Source organism: Lepisma saccharinum, chromosome 1 (assembly GCF_977018435.1).
Source record: "Lepisma saccharinum chromosome 1, izLepSacc3.1, whole genome shotgun sequence".
Taxonomy (NCBI): Eukaryota; Metazoa; Arthropoda; class Insecta; order Zygentoma; family Lepismatidae; genus Lepisma; species Lepisma saccharinum.
Genome location: NC_139229.1, coordinates 203382695 through 203405666, shown reverse-complemented (window position 1 = coordinate 203405666; position 22972 = coordinate 203382695). Strand labels below are relative to the sequence as shown.

General features: G+C 38.3%; 1 protein-coding gene across 2 annotated transcripts in view; it reads right to left on the bottom strand.

Moving 5' to 3' along the window:
• Positions 1-22972, bottom strand: part of LOC145991272 (sperm-tail PG-rich repeat-containing protein 2-like) — a 99362-nt gene that overhangs the window by 8985 nt on the left and 67405 nt on the right. For both annotated transcript variants that reach the window (XM_083127255.1, XM_083127264.1), the window contains exon 12: positions 593-711. In XM_083127255.1, the coding sequence (XP_082983381.1) occupies positions 593-711 (119 nt within the window). The remainder of the gene's footprint in view (positions 1-592; positions 712-22972) is intronic.

Genomic DNA, 22972 nt, shown 5'->3' with positions numbered 1-22972 from the left:
ATATAAGTGATGCTACGTGTGATAGTACTATCCTCAAATAACTACAATATTACAAAATAAAGAGCAAAGGGGGTCACAAGTTATGTGTTTATAGACATGTCTTTCACGACCTTCATCTACCTTATACGAGAGTAACTCACAGCCCTTAATTTTGGGGTTGCGGGACCTCTAGCAATGAAGGGCTGCTTCTCAGTTACTGGGCAGAAGTTTTGTGTGGAAGTTTTGCCTTTGTTCCCATAAATACGGAGAAGGGGGAGGGGGCAGGTTCTAAATGTTTACAATTGGTCTTTCTAAGTTAATGAGCCGAAAAGAGGGATAAGGAGTAGCAACGCTTTCAGTTGCTATCTGTTGCAGAATGGGGCAGGGACGTTTAAGATTAACTGTATTTATAAGGAACAGGCCTTTTCGTTCACAAGTCACAAGTTGCATTACTTCACTAAAAATTCACAACCACTTTATGCTCTACACTTATTACAAACATGCTGTAAGTTTTCTTATATTTCTCATGTTCTGAGGCTTATAAATAATAGGGTGCATTATTCTGAATCTGACACCTAATTTGTACAACAATTAACCCACCAGCGTCACGTACCGTATAGGATCCAGGACCTGGAATTCCATCGTCAGCCTTGCACTGGAACCTCTCTGCCAACGGACCGTTGTAGAGCTTGTACAGCCTCTTCTCGCTCGCAACGTTGTACTCTCCTGGACCTAGGGCGAAAGAATCTTATTAAGTAGATTGTTGTGAAGACTTGACATCTTGAAGGTTTTAGACAAGACTATAGCTTCTACAGCGCTTTCTATTCTATTTCCGGAACCTTTGTCCAAATGTAGACATTTTCTTAATCGCGACGTTGAGGATGAATGATAATAGCTATGATGAGACCAACACAATTATTCATCTATACCTTCTCACCACCGAAATTTTCGTATTCTAATCCAGGTCTTGGTATGGATGTCATTTGTGAATGTCCCTTCATCAATTTCATCTCATTACTCATCCTCGTCTTCATGATTAGCCAATACTGGCAGAAAAGCGACGCTAAATAACAAACAATACAGGGTGGGCCAAAAGTCAGGTGACAACATTGTCATAGGAAAGGCTGGTGTGTTGGAGGACCACTTTGGCCACGTGTGATGTTTGAGGGGTGGGACAAACTCAAGGACACATGTGACCATCCCGGGCGCCATCTTGGAATCCGCATTCTTGAACGCAACTTAGGTTTCTTAAATGGAACGATAGGCATGTGGCATATCATTTCCAATTGTTTTTCGTCAGGAGTTCAATGCCGCTAACAGTTTTGTCCTATCATGAACCTTTTTTTTAATTATGGCATATCTTTCCCTCTTTGTGTCTCCTCACAACACATGCTCGAAATGACCACCCTCGTGCACAATGGTTTGTGCCACACGGCTCTTCCAGTCCTCATGCACAGCCAGCAATGTATCCGGACGCACAGCAGCACAGGTATTCACAATCCGCTGCACCAGATGCTGTAAATTCTGGATTTCCACGGCGTAAACCATGGCCTTGAGGTGGCCCCACAGATAGAAGTCGAGAGGCGTGAGGTTCGGTGACCGTGGTGGCCTTTCTACCGGTCCCCAACGCCCGATCCACTTCCCAGGGAACTGCTGGTCCAGGTAGTCCCGTACACAATGTCCGTACTGGGGAGGAGCTCCATCCTGCTGGAAGAACGTTGGGTATGAACCGTCCTCCGACAAAACCGACGGAAAAATCTCCTCATCCAGCAGTCGTTGTTAGTGGTTGGCGTTCAGCGTGCCGAAGATGAAAAATGGGCCAATGATCCTCGTGCCAAAAATACCACACCATACCATAACCTTCTCGGAACCAACTATCCGCGATGCATCAATCCAGTGAGGGTTGTTGTCACTCCAGTAACGATGGTTTTGTTTGTTTACTTCTCCGTTTACATAAAAAAGTACATCATCGGAGAACAACACCTGGAAGGGGAGATCCCGGTTGGTCTCCAGTTCCTCCGTCGCCCATTCTGCAAACTGTGCCCGACGGTCAGGATCGTTCTCTGTCAGATTTTGAATGGGTGCCACTTGTTAACGGCAAGTATCCTCCGTATGGACGTTCGGCTAACTCCAGATTCTGGTGCTACGTTGGGGGCTTTTTGAGAAGGATGCGAGGACAGCGACAGTGGTTGCCTCATCTGTTGAAGTTTTCGGGTGACCACTTTATCGGCCACAGATCCCGTCTTTCGGAATCTGCTGATGAGTTTGGACACACCATTGTGGTAAATGTGCTCCCCATCGCGCTGTAATGCATTAAACTCTGCAGCCACCACGCGCGAGCTCCGATTTCCGCACATGAGGATGATCTCCACACGTTCTTTGGTCGTCAGCAACATTATTCAGTCGGTGATACCGCAAAGATAAAACAGGCCATAATTAGGAAAATGTTTATGATAAGACAAAACTGTTTGCGGCATTGAACTACTGACGAAAAAACAATTGGAAATGATATGCCACATGCCTATGGTTCCATTTAAGAAACCTAAGTTGCGTTCAAGATGTCGGATTTCAAGATGGCGCCCGGGGTGGTCACATGTATCCTTGGGTTTGCCCCTCCCCCCAAACATCATATGTAGCCAAAGTGGACCTCCAACACACCAGCCTTTCCTATGACAATGCTGTCACCAGTAGTGGTAAAGTATATAGGATGAGCACCACTTACAAGTGTAGAAAAGGCGAGGCTATTTGATTGTTCAATCAGATTTGCTTACACTTAAAACAATGCCAAGAGGGGCCTATACCCCAATTCTTCCAGTGTGATATGCTCTTAATTTTAAGAATTTTGAATTCTAGTGTAGAAAGGGTGAAAGCCTCTCAGACAGATTTGCTTATACTTAAAATTATGCCAAGTTCCCATATGATCGTGTGTTTTTCTGTCAAAATCCCAGGAATTGAATTTTAGTGTTTCAGATTGATTCTGCCATGTATATTAATATAAAGCTTATAGTTACTGGGTTCTGAGGCCCAGTGGAGTGTGGTGCATGGTTTTTATTGCCTTGCAATCAGGAGGCCTCTGGGTTTGAGTCCTGATAAAATGTGAAGCCTCTCCTGATGGCAAAATGTTAATATTGTTGCTTTGTAAGCAAAAGGCTCGGGTTTGAGTCCTCATAAAATGTAAAGCCTCTCCTGATGGCAAAATGTTAATATTGTTGTCTTGTAAACAAGGGGCTTTGGGTTCGAGTCCTGATAGATTGAAATATATACAACTGCCCACACATAAGATATTCACTGCTAGCTGATAATACAGTTGAGGTTTGTGTGTTGTACAACAGGATAATAGAACAAATATCTTCTAGAACTGCTCCGTGACTCTCTCATTTCTTACATCATAAACATATGATTTTTCTCCTATGAGAATGACACTACAAATGGTGTCTTCGGGTAAAGCCTCGTGGAATTCACAGATAATTTTAATGTTTGTTCTGTCATTCACCACAACTTGTTTTCTTTTTGAAGCATTGATGACAAACATGGGTCTCCGTGCCTTGAATTCATCTGGTGAGTAATACATATCAGTACTGCCAGTAGTGACCCTTTTGAAAGCCGAAAATGCCTCATATAATTTGAGAAAATCATCCTTGGAAATGTCTAAATTGTAATTTTCTCTAGGAAATACCTCATTTCTGCCATTTTTAAGATATATATTCTTGATGTTGCAGTTATCAAATCTACTTGAATTTTTTTCCTGATTATTGTGTCTCCCAGTCTGAAACAGTACCACCACAAAATCAGGCATGTCGTATTGTATGCTGGAGAATGAATTTGTGGCATCAAATTCATAATAAGTACCAGATGCAGGCTTCTGTACACATTGATATGTGTAAAATTGCAGAGGAATCTGTGGATTTTTTAGGATATCAGCTTTGTATTTAAGAGCGTAACTGGCCTCATATTCAACAACCGGGATTCTTAGCTCCATAGTCTGAATAATGCATTTGCCCTCATCAGGTAGGGTATTGGGCATAGCTTCTCCTGTAGTGTTTAATGTGCTGTACCTCATCAAAGCATTATTATCATTGGCAGCTCTTCTAAATGTAATTCTTAAACCGCCTTTCCACATAATTTCTTTGTAATCCGAGAAGAATCCTGGCAACAGGCGCATGGGGAACAGCACAGTGTGGTTCTTAGATAATATCTTATCACCAGCCTCAAATCCACCTATTTTGTAGTAAGAAGCCTCGGTTTTGGATAATTTTAGAGTGGCCAAAGCTGTGGAGGTAATACCGGGATAATCTACTCTGTTTATAACAACACCATGCTTTCTGATCTCAATTTCAGAGAACAGATGCGGCACAAAATTATCTACAAGTCTTATATTTGAATTTGCAGGGTAATCTGTTCCATCGAGCTTTACAACATCAAATTTGATGTATAGATCTGCTCTGTGGGGGTGTATAAAGCCATCCCCTACATCAAGATCAACCTCAACCTCCGTGTTGGGTTGATTTAAATTTGCAAATGTCCTCCTGTTTGGAGGGAATGATTGTAACTCATAACTCTCAATATTTTCCATTGTATGTATTTTTATTTAAATATTAATCTCTATGATAGCAGTTGTTGTGGCTCCAGCAAAATCAACTAATTCTTCTTTTTCATTAGTGACCATCAATTCAATGTAATCTATTCTATTATGGCACACAGGAAAATATAATGTTGGGGATGGATTGTAGATGATGGGCTCCATGAATTCGGAATTAGGTTTGAATGTTGCAATGATGCCGGTTTGTTTGTGAGTGCCTATGCCATTTGATTTGGTGATCATACCCTCGGCCACATTACAGTGAATATTCAGAGTCTCTATGGCTAAGAATTTAGGTATATTCATAGCAGTGTGTTTGATGGCCGGTTCAAGTTTTGTGTTGTTCTCAAAGCCTAACAGCTCTCCTATAGTACCCAGATGCACTGTTTCTGTAGCAGACACAATCTCTACTCTGTGAGTGACAGAATTTTGACTTAACACCACACCTCTGGGTAATTGAGCATTTAGAGTGGACAGATTATATTGCCCTGGAGTGATGACAATTTTTTGATCCCCTACTGCAATTGTGTTGTTGTGGTGTGTAATATTAGGTATCAAGTACATGCCGTAAAATGCTCTGAGAGCTATTGTTTTGGGATACACTATATCATCATGCAATTTGAGTTTCAATATTGAATTTTGGCTGGTGAGATGGAATACCCCCATGATGTTTTAAATACCACAAGGCTTTTTGAAAATTTTCAATTGATGGTTTATTTATTTGAGACATATATCTAAGAACAGATAAACACAAATGTCCGCAATTAACATCTTTGAAGTTTTGAACACGGGCACTATTGTAATAAAGATTAGGTGATTTTAGATATTTTATTAAATTTTCAGGTGGAACACCTCCAAATGAATCAAACACAAATGCCTCATTGTTTAAATATTTAAGATAACAGATCCAGTGAGTGCCCTGATTTTTGTACTCATCCAAATTAACAATGCCACACTCTTTGTTGAGTGGTTGTTCTGGTAAAGAATCAGACATGTACACACCTCTAAAATGTTTGATGCCCAGTGGCTTGATTAAAGCTTCAATATCTTGGTTTGTAAGCGGCTCTTGTTTTTTTTAAACTTATTCATGGCTCTCTTAATACCTTTGCCTTTTTTCTCCATGGCCAGGTTATGGCGCCTCTGCTCATCTAATTCTGCCCTATTTTTCTTGGCATCTATTACTGTTTTTGCTATGGCAGCTGATCCCCCAGCCAAGCTCCCAACAGCCCCGAGAGCAGCTAAGATGGCAGGGATGGTAAATATGAATCCCCCTGTATGTGATTTTTTTCTTGATTGTTGTAATTTTTTTAATTGGGGGGTGCTAAGCAACAATTTCATACCATGTCCCTTTGCAATACAAGAATTTTTTTTCTTGCGCTGCTTTTTGGTCAAGAGACTGTCAATAGTTTTAAGAGATTTAAGACCTGCATAAGGTATTTGATACATAACACCCTTGGCCTTCATCGTAGGTTTATTATATACATATTCACAACCCCCACCCCAGTTTTTGTTTGGTGCTCATAGCTATGGTGGTTCCCAATGCTGCTATTTTTTCACTTAAAGAAGCATCTTTGCTTACAAATCTACCAAATGCAGCCTCTTCTAATTTCTTGTCTGCAACATGTCTCTTGTCAAGATCAGAATGTGTGTTGTATGCTATGTCATGGTCTCTACAAGCAGCATCTAGGGGATTTACACCAGGATCCCCTCTGTTTAATCTATGATCCAGTTTTGTGCCTGGACCACAATACTGATAGCCTGGAATGTGTAGTTCAAATGGCAGCTTGTTTATAATGTCATTAACTAATCCCCGACCCTCAGAAATATTCCAAAATTTAGGGGGTAGAGTATTAATAATTTTTATGAGATATCCAATCCCTTTAGGGTCATTCACTATAAAATTAGACAATTTTGTGCTTATTATGTCCATAATTCCAACCTTTTCATTGTAAAAATTGTGGTTGCCAGCATTTTCCTCCCCAGCTATCACCAGCAACCTATCTACAAGTTTCCTGACATCATCAACCCACACAAATTCTTTAGGCAGGGTGTTGTATTGTTTGATTCCACTACCAGTCTTGATCTGTGACCATATGGGCTTGATTAAATTGTTGTATTTTGCCCCACTGCTAGACTTGACTCTTTTTTGTGTGGGATCATTGTTCTGGTATAGAGCATCTGATTTTATTAATATTTCCTTGTAATCCTCATAATCTTGATCTGTATAGCTGCCAGGCCTTTTTCTAGTTATCAGTTCCGACAACCCAGGCGTGCCGGGATATTTAACAAAACCACCTTTTTCTCCGAGACGAGATTCAGAATAAACAATCAGATCATCTCCCATAAATGTTACCCTAAAATTGCCAATTCTATGAATGATGCTGCCATCAAGCTCTGTGTCGGCATATAAGCCAAAGACCTCATCTTTGTTGTCTTTAGGTGTGGTTAAATATTTTTGTGCAAGAAGACCCAATTCAATAGGATCCTGAGTAGCTTCAATTCTTCTAGGAGCAACAGGACTAGGTGTATGAATACTGGAAAGTGGGGTGAATGGATAATCTAATATGTTCCTTGCAGCTACAGGTACAAGCTCCGTGATCAAATCTTGATTTTGCTCTGTAACAGTTTTGATATTCTTACCTAAATTATTAATAGCATCAATTATAGGCTGTTCTGTTTGTTTGTGTTGTTCATAAATTCCTCGGTTCTGTGATTTCCATCCCTTAAATCTTTTTACAAGATAATCTCTTAATTTAAGATCATCAATGATTGGCCTTTTCATGTTTATTTATTTATATTTCAATGTCTAGAAAATTGTTGATTTTATTTCTGTATTTGCCACTATTACGTGTTCTTGTCATATCAATTGTGACAAACCCATAACTGTCCTGGTTCCAGCACCTGCTGCAAAATTTAGAAAAGTCATTGTAGCTCAAGTCCCCACCTACATATTCATCATGTATGTGTTTGAGGTTGGTATGATCCTGATGAAACACACATATAAAATTGCTGTTGTCTCGGATCAGTTGCTTCGGTATTTTTGAAAAAGTCTGTGCCAGGTAGAAACAATCAATGTTTTTGTGCCGCCCCTGTGTAAAGAAATTTCTAACCTTGTTTTGATTATCCAATATAACGTCATCAAACACAACAACAGAATTATCGAGACATTCATCAAGTGGCTTAACATCTGGTTCAAAAGTGGCAATATCCAATCCATCATATAGCTTCATCAACTGCTGATATTTTAATTGTTCCAAGCTTTTAGAGAAGACATACAAGTGCCTGTTTTTCCAGTCTAACCAGTTGGGTGCCAATAAAAAATTATCAACCATTAGTGTAGTTTTACCACAAGCAGATGGCCCGACAATAAGACACCTAATATTATCAGGTAGCAGCACTCCATTTATCTTATTCTGTTGTTCAGGTTCTGGCAGCCTTTTTATAACATCCCAGGTGCTCATATTATTATTTTGTCTGCCTCGATCCAGCTGTTTTCCGGATGACCCAGCCATTTGACAAGTAACTTGTTGCCTTTCCTGCGGATGATTTTTTCTATGAGATATGTGTCAGGCTGTTTAGTTTTGCTGAGTTCTTGTTCATAGAACCTGCCTTTGAGAATTTCTCCTCGGTGATCTTTTATTATATATGTGTTAAGGGTCCCGGGTTTAACTTGAACCACTGTAAATAATTCGGTGCTCCAGTTTCTTGTAAAGCCTCTTTTGAATAAGTGCTTATATTTGCTGATTCTTACTTGATCACCCACCCTGAATTTGGCCCTTCTTGTTGTTGGCTGGTATCTAGGATAATAAACAGTCCTGATCAATTTTTGCTCATCAGATGAAGTTACTTCAGAGGGTTTCATGTTGATTGTGGAATGAACCGAGTTGTTATATTTATGTAGAAGTTCTGGAAGGATTGTAAGCCATTTATAATTTCCTTGGAGTGTAAATTGTTTATACATAAGATTTTTTAAGGTTCTGTTGAATCTCTCTACAATTGAGGCCTTGAGATCACTGTAACTCGAATAATGTTTTATTGACTGGCTTTTAATAAATTGTTGGAACACTGAATTATAAAATTCTTTGCCATTATCTGTTTGCAAATAGCGCGGTGATCTTCCTGAATGATTGATGATTGTCCTGAAGGCTTCTGTAACACATTTTCCAGTCTTGGATTTGAGTGGCACAGCCCAGGCAAATTTTGAAAATGTGTCTATCACAGTAAGTAGATACTTGTAGCCCTTGTTGATTTTGTCTAAGTTTTTCAACTGTCCAGTTGCCATTTCAATCAAGTCGCTCTGCCATAAATCATCTATGCCCTTTGTGACTACTGGGAGTCTCTTATAATTATGTCGGGCCTGTCTGTGTAATTCATCGACAATAATTTGTCTAGACATAATATGAGAACAAGAATATTGCAACTATGGGGTGTTCAGCAGCTGATACTGCAGGATTTTCTAAATATAATTTGTCCCCTATTTGTATTTTAAATTCAAGAGAGCCATCATCTTCAGCATAAGATGTTTCTAATGTATTGGGGTCTGTAAAATCCTCTAACTCTACACTGGTGATTTTTGGTTTGTTGTCAGCATTTGTTATTGATAAGGTAGGGTAGTGGTGTGCCTGTGGCTGATGCCAATATTTGATCTTGATTGGTCTCAGTGTGCCTCCAACAAAAAATTGGTAATAAAATTGTGCAGGGGACAGCATATATATTTTGCCACCTGGTGTAAATGGAGAATCATATTCTTTGTTGGGGATGCTGTACAATTCAAGAATTACTGTATGTTTTGGATTCTCGATTATGCCTGTTATTTCTTTTTCTGCTGTAAGCAATCTGCTTGTTACAGATTCAAGGTGCTCATTGATGGTCCTAACAACATCATCATGGCCTGGCTTGATTTTTATGTCCACAATAAGTTTCTTGTATTGTTGCACAATCTCTTGAAGCTGGGTGGCAAAAGCAGACAGAGCATTTGCTTGATTGGATTCCATGGTCCCTAGCTGTTGGTTGATATTAGCTACAATTTGTTGCAAATTTTCAACAACTGCCAATTTAGAATTTTGAGCAGTAAGATCATGGACCTGTCTTCTGATATCCTCAAACAAGGCATGCAGTTCATTAATATGTTGATTGGTTGGTAGAGTGGCCACTGTCTGTGTGAGATGTTTGATCTCTGCTTGGATATTCTTGATATCTTCTGATTTCAATATCCGATTCACTGCTCTCTTAATATTTTTAAGTTCCTGTGATGTAGGAAGATTTGATACTGTATTTTGCAAAAATTCAAGTGCCAATTTCACATTGTTTAATTCAGATGCATCAGCCACATTTTGCATGGCATTTTGGAGCAGGGCTATATCTGCCTGAGAGGGTGTTGATCGTTGTAAAATTTCAAGCTTTGTTTGGATATCATCTATCAAGTGATGAAAATGAGATAGTTCAGATTCAGTGTTGAGGTTTTCAAGCTTTGTGATTTGTTGCTGGACACTGACAAGGGTGTCTACAATCCCAGGCAGGCGAGTTTCTTGTACATTTGCCAAATCACTTTGCACTGCTGCTATGGTACCTTCAAGATGGGTTATGGTACTTTGAATTTTTCCAAAATCTTCATATGTTTCAAGTTGCAGCTTAATGTTGGCTACACTCCGAGTTATTGCATTCAAAGCATCAGAAGATGGCAAGTTGTTCATAAAATTTTCAAGTGTCTCAATTTTTTCTTTAACCTCGGCTATGGCATTGTGCAGAGGATCCAGGTTAGGTATCTGGAGTGACTGAATCTGTTCTTTGAGAGTGGAAATGACTAGATCAAAATCTTCTTGTGATTTTATGCTTTTGACAATTGTTTGGAGCTGTGCCTGGACATTATTTATCTGCTCTTCCAATTGCTGTTTCAATTGCTCAGAGTTGTTAGCCTGGGTCTTAAATTTGGCTTGAAGAGCTGCTACAGCTTCTTCTAAACTTTGAAAATTATCTAATGTTGCCAGATCAGTATATTTTTGAAGCAGCAATTTGAGTTCAGAATCAATTTTAAGAAGAGGGTCCATGCATTGTGATTGTAAATTTGTAATTTCTAATTGAAGACTGGCATTGAGTGTGGTTTGTAAAGCTTGTAAATCACTTCTTAATTTCTTGACTCTGACATCAAGCATAAGAATCTCATCACTGTGATCTTCATGTCTTGTATGGCCGAATATATCATTAGGCATTTTGTTTTAATGGTTATTTATTATAGAGTATCTGATTCTTAATTCTATAAAAAAGGGTATAAGCTTGTCATAGGATCCAGGGACCTCAATATATAAGCAGTCACCAGCAGAAACAGTATATACAGTGCCAGAAATCATGTTTGAGTGCTTAATTCTATAAATATTTCTCCCTACTGAAATCTTGACATCACCCTCAGGGGTTGTAATAAATTGCAATTGCCCACCTACAGGTAATTGGTAATAATTTAAATTATTGTTAAATATGTACAATATTTTGCCTGTTTCTTCATCATTATCTGTAAGTATGCTGTTCAGATGAATAATTAACAAGCCACTCAGTTTAGACATTACAGATTGTAAATCAGAAGAGGCTTGTGGTGTTGGCAGGTCCATAATAGCCTGTTTTTTGAACCCAAATAAGTTCATAGGCATGTTTATTTATTTCAAATCATGCTCTGTAATTGGGCATTGATTTCCATTTTTCAAATCACAATGCCCCCATGGTAGAGTATGTATGCCACATGATAAAATGCATCTCTTGTCATCATGTGGGTCCAGAGCCACTTTCCTTACAATATTGCTAGTCAACAAGTGATCCTCACTCTGAATTCTATTTTCTGATGTTCTGATTGAACTCTGTGATTTGATGCAATTTTTATAATCTTCAAATACAAGCTCTTTTTCAACAGTTACTCTGCCAATACCCTTGGCTTTTTTGACAACAGCACTACATGTTTTAAAACTGTACATCTTGGCACTTAACCCAGCAAATTCCACAATAACATCACCAAGTGTCTCATCTTTTAACTTGCCAGGCACTTTTTTGTTGTGGTGGTGTTGAATCTTTGTATGTTCACTGGTATCAAAGTATTGAAACAATTCAGGCTGTGACATATCTTGATAAACATCTTCTGTTTGAATTTCAAGAATAAAACTATCCGTGTCCATGTACAATAATTTTACACGATCACCATAAAAAGGTTTCAGCACATCATAATACAATATTAACATATGTAATTTGGACAATTCCAATATCACAGCCCCTACATAAATAGGTTTATCAAACTTGATCTTTGTTTTCATCATGTTGAAAAGTGCCATGTCCTCATCATAAATTCTTCTGTAATTGAAGTTGGGCTTTGCAACCAATTTTTTGCTCCGGCTGGGGTCAGTAATTATTTTAACATCGGTATGTTTCCTGACATTTTCAATTGTTTTGCCATACACTGAATTCACCATCAATTTAAACAATGCCTTATCAAATTGGCTCTTTGCAGATGTTCGAAGCTCCGTATTTGTATCAATGTATGGTTTCAACCATTCTGAGTGCCTGAACCTCAAGACTTTGCCAACTTTGGTTACTTGAACACCATGTTTCATCAGGAACTGGAGGTTTTTGTAATATGTGACATATCCCTGTTTCGGCTCCAGAGTCATCATGAGCTTCTTCTGTTTAGAGCCAGGTGAGCACTGAACCTCGGGAATTGGGGGCAGATCAGAAAATTTATTGTGCAAATGATCTGGAATTGTCACATCAGTCTCTAAGAAGAGGCCATATTCACTGTCATCAAAATTCTGAAGATCTTCAATCTTGAAATTTTCAACCCATTCAAGCCCTGCATATGACAGTTTTTGCTTCATGGCGTGACCATAGAGGTTGTTTGCATCCACATAAAGTATATAATTTGATGGCCGTGCTGGATCATAATCAGGAATATATTTGTTATTTGCTCTGGCATATCTCTGGGAACATTGCACCATCCCTCCTCTTATACATTTCTCCATAAACAGATACATATCTTGATCGTGGATCAGATCCAATTGCTTTTTGGTATTCAAAAACATTGCAGACCATGCCAGGCCCGGGGCACTGAAAAAATACACTGGGTCCAGTCCATAATTTTGCATGGAAGATTTTCTGAATGTTTGCAATATATCAGCTAAGAGGGTGACATCAAGTTTCAAATAAGCCATGTGATAATCACGAAATGTCTTGCATTTTAAACTCTTCCACATCAATTTGGCATGGTGATAATCTTCATCACTGATTCCAGATCCTCTGATTTTGCTGTAAAATGCTTCTTGTGGTGGCAGAGAACACTCATCAAATTTAGAAAAATCTGTAACATAGTCGTATGGATATACACCCTTCCGCCTAATTAATTTCAGGTCCTGATTTGGAAACGAGGCACGTGTGATTTTCAAGTCATCATCAGATAATTGAGAGGCCAGTGTAGCCAGGCTAGCAGATAAAAATCTGTAAGAATCAAGAAATCTTATGTGAATAGGAACACCATCAACTTTAATTATCTTGCTAATAGATATATATTTTTCATCATTTTCAGCTAAAATATTTAAATTCTGCTTGTCAAACCCCTCGTATCTGATCAGATGATGGAAATCATAATTGGATGCTCCATGGCAAAATATGGGGATAAATCTTGGTCTCTTGATCTTAATATTACAGCTATTACACAGGGCCTGTTTATATCGACCATCTGTATGAGAATGGTGTTTCACCTTGATATTTGTATCTGAAAATTCAGAATCACATACCGGGCATTTTTCTGCTTTGTTGAAATCTTCAATCTGTTCCTCTGTTAAAGGCAACATAGGCTTTGATTTTAATAAGATGTTAGATGCTATGTCACGGCACACATTTTCTATTCTATGTGCAAATATTTTGATGGCATCTGGTCCCATGTATGAGTATGGCTCACTAGCTACACCATCCCGTACAACTACATAACAAAAACTGGAAGGTTCATGTAGCTGGTACGGTGTAATTGATGATTCTTCTGGATCTGGGCTACAGAATGCAATAGATTTGAGGTTCGATTCGAAATCACAGACAATATATGCTGGGTGTTCCAACAAGGCTTCATACTTTTTGAATTTGCAATTTTCACTTGGATTGGGCATCACCATATGAACAGGTTTATGGTTCCCACAGTATTTCAGATGCTCAATTAACTTGTTTTTTGCAATTTCTGCATTCACTTTACAAACCCCTTTTATTATTTTTTTACCATCAAATACAGTTAAGCATCTTCTGCACAACTTGAATATTGTATTGGATTTGTCTAGTTGTGTTCTCACTAAAGCTTCAAGACTGTGTATCAGAGTATAATGATATGTGCCATCCTTTTCAATTAAGAGCAGATCAATCGGAATTGCAGATTCATCATCAAGTATACTGATTCTGAGAGGATCTATCAAGCAATTGTCACGGCCACTAGAACAAGTAAATACATTAATAGATAATTGTTTGCCATTGATGTGCCTGGCCTTTTTTTCAAATTTATCAATATTCTGAACAGACATTGGATATTCCAAACCCTCCATTACATCGTCAAAATCGTGCTCATGTTGTTTGTAATAAGTTATTCTCTGAGGATTTCTTGAAACTGGATACAAAGCAGCTAATATACACCACAAAAAGCATTTCTGATCGGTGTTTTTTATATTGACCACGGCTCTTTTGTTTTTGATATTAGCAGGCAATGGCAGATATGTAGATCCTTGTAATGGGCTGAATTCAGAAATATGAACATATAACTTGTGTGATGAACCGCATAGGCTCCATCCTGACTCTTTTGCCGCAAATTCAGAGTGTTTGATATTTAATTGATCTATCAAATTGCCTATTATTGTATCTGAATTTGAATTTGAATATACAGGTACAGTTTCTGTTATGTGGGGCTGTGTAAATTTTGTGCCATTTGGCTTCTTATATTGTACAAACAATTTGAGGGACAGCTTATAAGAGCCATTTTGTGCATTGAGAATTGCCTGCAGATCAGAATTTATACTGTTCAAGAAATTCTCAATGCCACATCTTGGCTCTGATTTAAAACAGTGATCCCTTAATTGACCGTTAAAACTGCTATGTATGGGTGCATAGCGTGGCTGCTTTGCAGGTGAAGCATTAACAGGTGCTTCGTGTTTTCTTTTCAGACCAGAAGTAGATGGTTGCGGGGGCAATGCTGATGACTGTACATAAGAATTACACTTATGCCATTTGTAATATGCTTTGCTTAATATTTTGTGGCATCTTGGACACATTTTAGTAGCTTTTCTGCATTTCTTACAGTCGCAAATACTGCAATGCCTAGCCCAATGAGAACTAGATATATTTTTATTACACTGATTGCAATATTTTTGTTTTGGCATTTTTTCTTGTTGTTTATTATATAAGATTTTCTGGGCTTCAATTCCAAACTTTATACTTAATAAAAATATCAGTTGGGTTCAGCAGTTAATGGCTGAGCTGGTGCTTTTATACCCAAACAACAGCAGTAACTAGGTTTTGGTGATAGTTTTGCTGATGTACAACATACAAACCTCAACTATTTATCAACTAACAGTGAATATCTTATGTGTGGGCAATTGCATATATTTCAATCTTATATCAGGACTCGAACCCAAAGCCTCTGATTACAATGCCACAATATTAACACGTCTCCAAATGGAATATACCCACATTTTACTGGGTTCTGAGACCCTTATGCAGACAAAATTGGATTTTGAACTGCCATAATATTTTCTAAGTCTTTGCCTAGGCTCATATTATCAGAATAGAATTGCTTTCAGCACGAGGGGGGTACAGTTCATTGCCACTGTGTGAAAATATGTATCTTTATCTCAATAATCTTTGTTACATTTTCCTTGTTACAGACATGTTACACGCACAGAAAGATTAATGACCCCTTCAGTGAATCATACGGAAAAATCATTAATGCTCCCTTCTAGCGTGTCTCTTGCGTGCCGGCAAAGCACGCAAATGCTTACCCGCTCTTCTCCTATTGTATTGAGGAGGTGGTTATAAAACATGAGAAAATAAGAAAATTCAGTTTTTTGTACAATATATTATTGTAAAACACTTTTACCAGGTTTTCAGATCTGGGAGTTGTATATCAAATATTCTCAAAATCTCACTTGTGGACATATTATTTTGCCACATGTTTTCAATCTTAAATATTTTATGAGGACTCGAACCCAAAGCCCCTTGTTTACAAGACAACAATATTAACATTTTGCCATCAGGAGAGGCTTTACATTTTATGAGGACTCAAACCCGAGCCTTTTGCTTACAAAGCAACAATATTAACATTTTGCCATCAGGAGAGGCTTCACATTTTATCAGGACTCAAACCCAGAGGCCTCCTGATTGCAAGGCAATAAAAACCATGCACCACACTCCACTGGGCCTCAGAACCCAGTAACTATAAGCTTTATATTAATATACATGGCAGAATCAATCTGAAACACTAAAATTCAATTCCTGGGATTTTGACAGAAAAACACACGATCATATGGGAACTTGGCATAATTTTAAGTATAAGCAAATCTGTCTGAGAGGCTTTCACCCTTTCTACACTAGAATTCAAAATTCTTAAAATTAAGAGCATATCACACTGGAAGAATTGGGGTATAGGCCCCTCTTGGCATTGTTTTAAGTGTAAGCAAATCTGATTGAACAATCAAATAGCCTCGCCTTTTCTACACTTGTAAGTGGTGCTCATCCTATATACTTTACCACTACTGTCACCTCACTTTTGGCCCACCCTGTACAAATACGAATTATCTACACTTGACCAGTGTTCGAACCTGGGATCTCTGGGTTCGTAGAGCGTCACGCAGACCTGTTTTGATTTTATCATATTTGTTACAGTGTAAAATGATATTAGAATGCTGCATCTGGAACTGTAAGAAATACAGTAAAACCTCGTTAATCCGGACTAATGGGGGGATAAGTTGACCGGCTTAACGAACGTCCGGATTAACTGAAATTACTTAAGAGAACAGTAAAAAGTGCATTAAAACTCAGTTTATAGAAACAAAACAAGCTTATTATGGTGTATTTAAAGGGCATAGGCCTAAATACACTATACAGTACAGTAATACGACAATGCAGTATTCCTGTGTCAATGCGGCTTCTTCCCGAAAGTCTGCGGGAAACAGAATTTCATCAGTGGTTGACTGCCTTTTCTTTGGGAAGTTCCCTCATGGACGTTGGATGTACAGTCCCGGACACTTCCGGCTTGTAATGGATACATTGACTTTCAATGGAATCGTTATAAGCCGGCAGTGTCCGTGACGTAGGTATTCTTAGCCGTTACGGAGCAATATGACGAATGCGATTGTTGACTTTTAGCCACATTTAAAACCTTTCATTCTGTTTTTATTTCTTTTGCCTTTTACCTTAAGCGAAGTCGGGCTTATCGGAGTCCGAATTAACGAGGTTTTACTGTAGTTTCTCTCCCGTTGATAACTGGTTGTGATTAGATCTATTTTACACATGGGCCTACTAAAAAAATAGGTATATGCTAACTTATGACCTGCATTCTTATTTATTTGGAAAAATGAAAATCTGTGAGGAAAATTCTAAGAATAAGTGAGACATCAAGAAGGGAAGGAAGCTTGGATGAATGCAAAATTAAAGGAAGGAAGCAGACAATAGAAGGAAGAAAACAAAGCTGAATCATCTCCATGAGGGGGTTGGAATTTTAATTTTATCCTCTCTTAATTTCCGTTTCTTTGTTGAACGAAGATAAATCCACCGAAGAAACTCTCAAAGAACTTTGGAAGGGAAAAGGAAGCTGGTATGGAGTCTAGATATTATTTCTCTGAGCACGGGTACTTAATTTGAGACTATCTTCTGCATAAAGTATCTGACGAAATATTTGAAAGCAACAAGCACCCGTTGGTAGAGACGTATTGTTATTATGTAATACAAATACGAGGGATGCTGGAAAAGTGTCTGTAATCAATTTGAAAAAAGACATGTGAAATTCTGGGAATGGCTTTATTGTTTTTCAAATTATTCACCCTTATGATCGATACACTCTTGCATACGCCCAAACCAATTTTGAAAGCATTTTTTCCACTCTGAAGCTGATATCTCAGAAACCGCTGTTCGGAATGCGTCAACAGCTGCTTCAGGCGACGACACAAATCCCTCACCACTCATCTTATTTTTCATGTGTGGGAACAAAAATAAGTCATTAAGGGATACATCAGATGAGTACAAACAATGAGTCATTAATTCGACATTTTACTGGACAAAAAATCAACAGTTTGGTGTGCTGAGTGGGAACTGACTTTGTCGTGGTGAAGAATAATGCGATGATTTGAGTTTGTTATACGCAATACATTGATGACCTCTGGCAAACAAATCCTTGTATACCACTCAGCATTTACAGTCCTTCGATCTTCTAAAGCTATTGTTACCACATGACCTGTATAACCGAAGAAACAAGCAATCATTTGCTTGGCAGCACTCCTCGAACGAACAACTTTTGTTGGTTTCGGCTCACTTTGAAACAACGAAACAGTAAATTGCTGTTTAGTTTCGGGTTCATATGAATAGATTCAAGTTTCGTCCCCTGTAACGATGTAGTACACCAAATTTGACTTGCTTCGGTTGAATTTTTTGAGCATTTCTTTACACCAATTTACACGAGCTTGTTTTTGAGCTTCGGTCAAGTTGTGTGGGATCCAACGGCTTGAAAGTTTCCGTACGTTCAGATGCCAATGCAAAATCGTATGTATTGCTTTCATGTCAATGATCAAGGATGCCTGAATCTCACGGTATGTCACATACCGATCTCTCTCAATCATTTCACGCACAGCATCAACATTACTGGCAACAGCAGACGTGGATGGATAACCTTCACGAAATTCATCACTGAGAAATGTACGACCACGCTGGAATTCGGAAAACCAATTTTACACAGTCCTATTGGATGGTGCTTCATCCCAAAAAGCCAAATGAAGTAACTCGATGCATTGTTTCGGTGTTAAACTACATTTGAAATCATAAAAAATCATTGCCCGAAAATGTTCACGAGAAATTTCCATTTCTCACAAGAAACTACTTCTTCAAACTGCTGTGAAAAATAAACGAATAGGCTTAAACAAACAATCAAAGGTAATTTAAACATAAAAAACGTCTATTCTTCCGATTTTGATAATAGCGGAACACTAGCGTCCCTGTTGGTGGTAGTTTGCAGAAACTTTGCCAGCAACCCTCATATTATACAATCGAGTTGTTTTTTAGAACGTACCATTGTTATACTTATGCGAAGCATTTGTTAGAACAAAACTGTAACTTCCACACCATGCGTAAACAATTGGAAATGATAAATAAATAGAAAGTAAAACAATTTAATTGTAATATTATCTTACGGTAAGTTTTGTTCCTATGTCGAGCACAATTATGTAATAGCGGCACCAGATTTTCTGGTGGGTGGACCACTGGATTGCTGTTGAAAATTTGGTTTAAAGTTTCGTTTTAAGTCCCGCATTATGTACTTTTTGCCTCCAGTTTTGTCACCTAATCGGCGCCACCGAGTAGAAAATTGTCCAATCCGCATTCATATGAACCAACAAAGCACCTTAATTTAATTAGTTTTTCATAACATAAAAATATTTATGAAGGCTGTTTCACTCGCTCTCGATCCCTGATTTTCACTTATAAAAAACCACACTATTGGTCATAATGTATTGCAATTTGCTACGGACATAGCTTGGTGCACGAGAAGCATGGTGACGTCATTAGAGATGGCGCCACAGTCTCTCCAGTCCTTTCGTTGGCACGCGCGTGCGTCTGGGCGATTCTGCCCAGGGGATGCTCGTTCGGTGGCGCAGATCGTATGCGCAGCTGTCCATGGATGCATTACGTCATCGTCGAAACGCTCGGCACGGAAAAGGCTGGTTCCTTATGCAAATATTCACATATTTGACAACGAATATCTTCTAAAATATAGTAGCAGGGGAAAAGTTACAACTTTTACTGTTAAGATTCATCCTTTCTAATCAATTTATCACAAAGTTGATTCAAATGTGTAAAATGGTTTTCAAGAAATCGTGTTACGAAGGAACCCCTGTATGTGCTCTCTCTAAATTTAAATCATAGTTCACAAATAATTTGATTAAAAGTTTTAAAAGTATCTGTTTTATTTAATAGCGTATTAATTGGTGCATTCTTCTCCAGCATAGCTATAGGCAGTGACCACACTACGGGGGGGGGGGAAGGAACGCTCCCCTATTCTCGTTCGACAATTTCTCTCTCTCTCTCTCTTATCTGCCCCCAGTAAAACGACAAAAATAAATAAATGAATGAATGCTCTTTTAGCCAAAATATGCATTTTTGTTGTCGTATGTAACGGAATAATAAACATGATTGACCCGGAAAATATGATTTACACCTCCCATCTTTTCTATTGCGCCGTCACTAGCTACAACATATTTTTGATTTCTATTGTTCCCACATATTTATTTTAATTTTAGTATTGTGAATCATATTCCACTGTGTTACCTCACGTAGCCCCCCACCCCCCACACACACATGTACGATTTCAGTTGTAAGTTTTAGACTAAGCTTGTCAAATGTCCACTTATATCTTTATATTCTTGAGCCATTTTAAAAAAATCATTTTGCCCCTTCTTCTGGACTATTTCATAGCAGTTTTTTCCTACTGGAAGCCCCTTTGCAGATCGAGATGCGGGGCTATAGCCTTCCCAAGCCACTGTCCCCTCCAAATACTCTCTTGGCCTCATGAAAGAAAAAATATATGTATTTATACGAAATATTAATTTGACTTGGCAGTTTCTTTTTTCGAACAGGAATAAGTTTCAAATTTTAATAGCTTATAAATTTACACTAGCAATTTTGAGTAAAGGTTTTGCGTAACCCTAAAAGTACATTTAGAGACTGCAAGGTCAACTCTCGATATTTCAGATATATTAATAATTTTCATCACAACGTCTTGCAATAATTATTTGTTACTTCAATAACCTCCTCGCAAATGTTTCTCGCATATTAAAACATAGACGCCATTTTCTGTTTATTTCCTTGTAATGCTGACCTCCGTGGCGAAGTGGTTAACACAACGCTTTACGATGCCAAGGGCCCCCAGGTTCGAATCCTCGCCAGGGCATGGGTCTACTTTCCTTTCTTCAATATCATCATATCATCACGCATCCTCATCTTTGTGATTAGCCATATGTGACAGATAAGCGAAGTAAAATAAACTAAATCTATTAATCAATTATTTTTTTAAACTCTCTAATTCTTCTTTTGCATGCCACGTTTTGTTAAAATTGTATTACGATTTGTAAAATATCGAAATTCTAAAGGAGAACACGCAACTTTCTTTGTAGCGCATCGGTCAGAAAGTTTCAGGAATATGGATTCTCAAAATACATTTTTTCACATGTACTTTGCCCCCTTTTAAAAGTAGCGCGTTTTCAATTATGTTACTATTCATTAAGAGGATGCCTCAATACCATCTCAGAGGATGACAATTATTATTTTCCCCCTCCTAAATGTAATAATATACTTTCGCTCTCTGAATCTCCCATAAAAATGCTAGGGACAGTCTGCTTCAGCCGAGCTCACTGCTTCTCCTGTGACGTCACGCGTTCGTGCAAGACCGGCAATTTTCGGATGGCTTTACCTAATCTATATGTACCTTGGATTCTGCCGTTAAATGCCAAAACAGAGTCCATGAAGGCGTGCCAGCGACAATTTATTGCAAGGTTTTGGGTCCGGAAACCGCCTGCAGAGTCTTCTATTCAATATTTGGTGAAGAAACTGGAAACAATGTGAACATTGTTGGATGTGCACGAACGAGGATGTCCAAAACTGCCATAAGGAACGGTGCAGGAAGAGTAAAACAGATTGCTGGCTTCACCAAAGAAGTCGTTGCGTAGGCTGTCGTAGGAAATGGGAGTTTCCACAAGCACGAGATGCCAAAGAAGCGAAGCTGTATGCATATCGTGTTACTGCTGTGCAACAATTCCAATCCCCTCACAAAGTGAAGAGAGTCAATTAAGAGACCACTTCCAACAGTCGCTGTGACGTAACCATGCTTCTCATACACTAAGGTATGTCCGTAGCAAATATCATTACAATATGAGTCTAGGGCACAGGACTTTATGTTATAACATATTTTTTATTTGGCATCGGATCGGATACTGGGGTGAGATCTTTACATATCTGATGAAAGTCAGTCGAAATAGACAAACCTGATAAGGCATATTTTGACATATTTTACCAATTTCGTGTTTTTACAACATATTTCTTCAATTTTGTCGTAATAAGACATATTTCTGTATAATTTCGTAATTGTCTTGCATATAATCGGTTATTTTAAAATTTATTAATTTTTATTTTATAATTCATACCTTTAGCGCAACGGATAGTTCATATTATCGATGGCAGGATAAGGAAATTACGAACGAAGAAATTAAAGCAGATGTTGTCTTTTTACCAACTAGTACAGAACAAAAATACCCCCTTTTTTTATAGCGAGCTGCTAATTATGCTTTACTTTTCACAAAGGTGTAAATCTGACATAATAGCAAATAACGTTTTGGATAATTGCAGTGAACCTCACAATATATTGTCAGTACTTTCCCACTACATTATATGGTTAAAGGGATTCTGACTTCATTTAATACCCCACTCCTATCGTAGTCGATCCTCCCTGGAAGATACTGACATCCCGTATAATGAGACATTCGAAAGTACTGTTGTGCATATTTTTGTCTTTACTGGGGATACTTCAGAATTTTTCGTTACATATTTTTTCCATTTGAGTAACATAATTACATACATATTTTAAAGTTTTATAGGACATAAATTCCCGGGTCCTAAATATGACCAACAGTTTGATTTTTATAAGCGAAATTATAGGCCTAGAGCTAGTGAAACACTCTGTATTTGAGATGTATATCGTACTTAAAGACATGAAATAATATTGTTATCGTCATCTGAATGATTTGTGTAATTCCTTTAACGTCCCCACAAATAGCTTGGAACAAACCAAAAAGTGAAGTACAAAATTGTAACTTCTTGCTTGGTAACTCTATTAAAAAGTTCTGACCCGACGCCGTGTGGATTCGCAAACGAGAAGGGCTTAGCGGAAAGCAAATAAGATACAACCGTGCACCACCATATTCGAGAAATTTCTGATTCCAATTGGTTTCGTGTAATTATTGTTTTAATGAACTTCCTTCCATTGTTCGACGAGTTCTCTTTCGAAACGAGCCGCTTCAACAAGCCAAAGTGGAGAGAGAAGAAAAAAAGATGCTTGTAACTTCTCTGCCGATGGAGTCTGTATCTGGACCAGAGATCGCGAGATGCGAGGGTAAAGAGGTAGCGGGGGGCATTAAGGGCTTTGCAGAAGGGGAAATC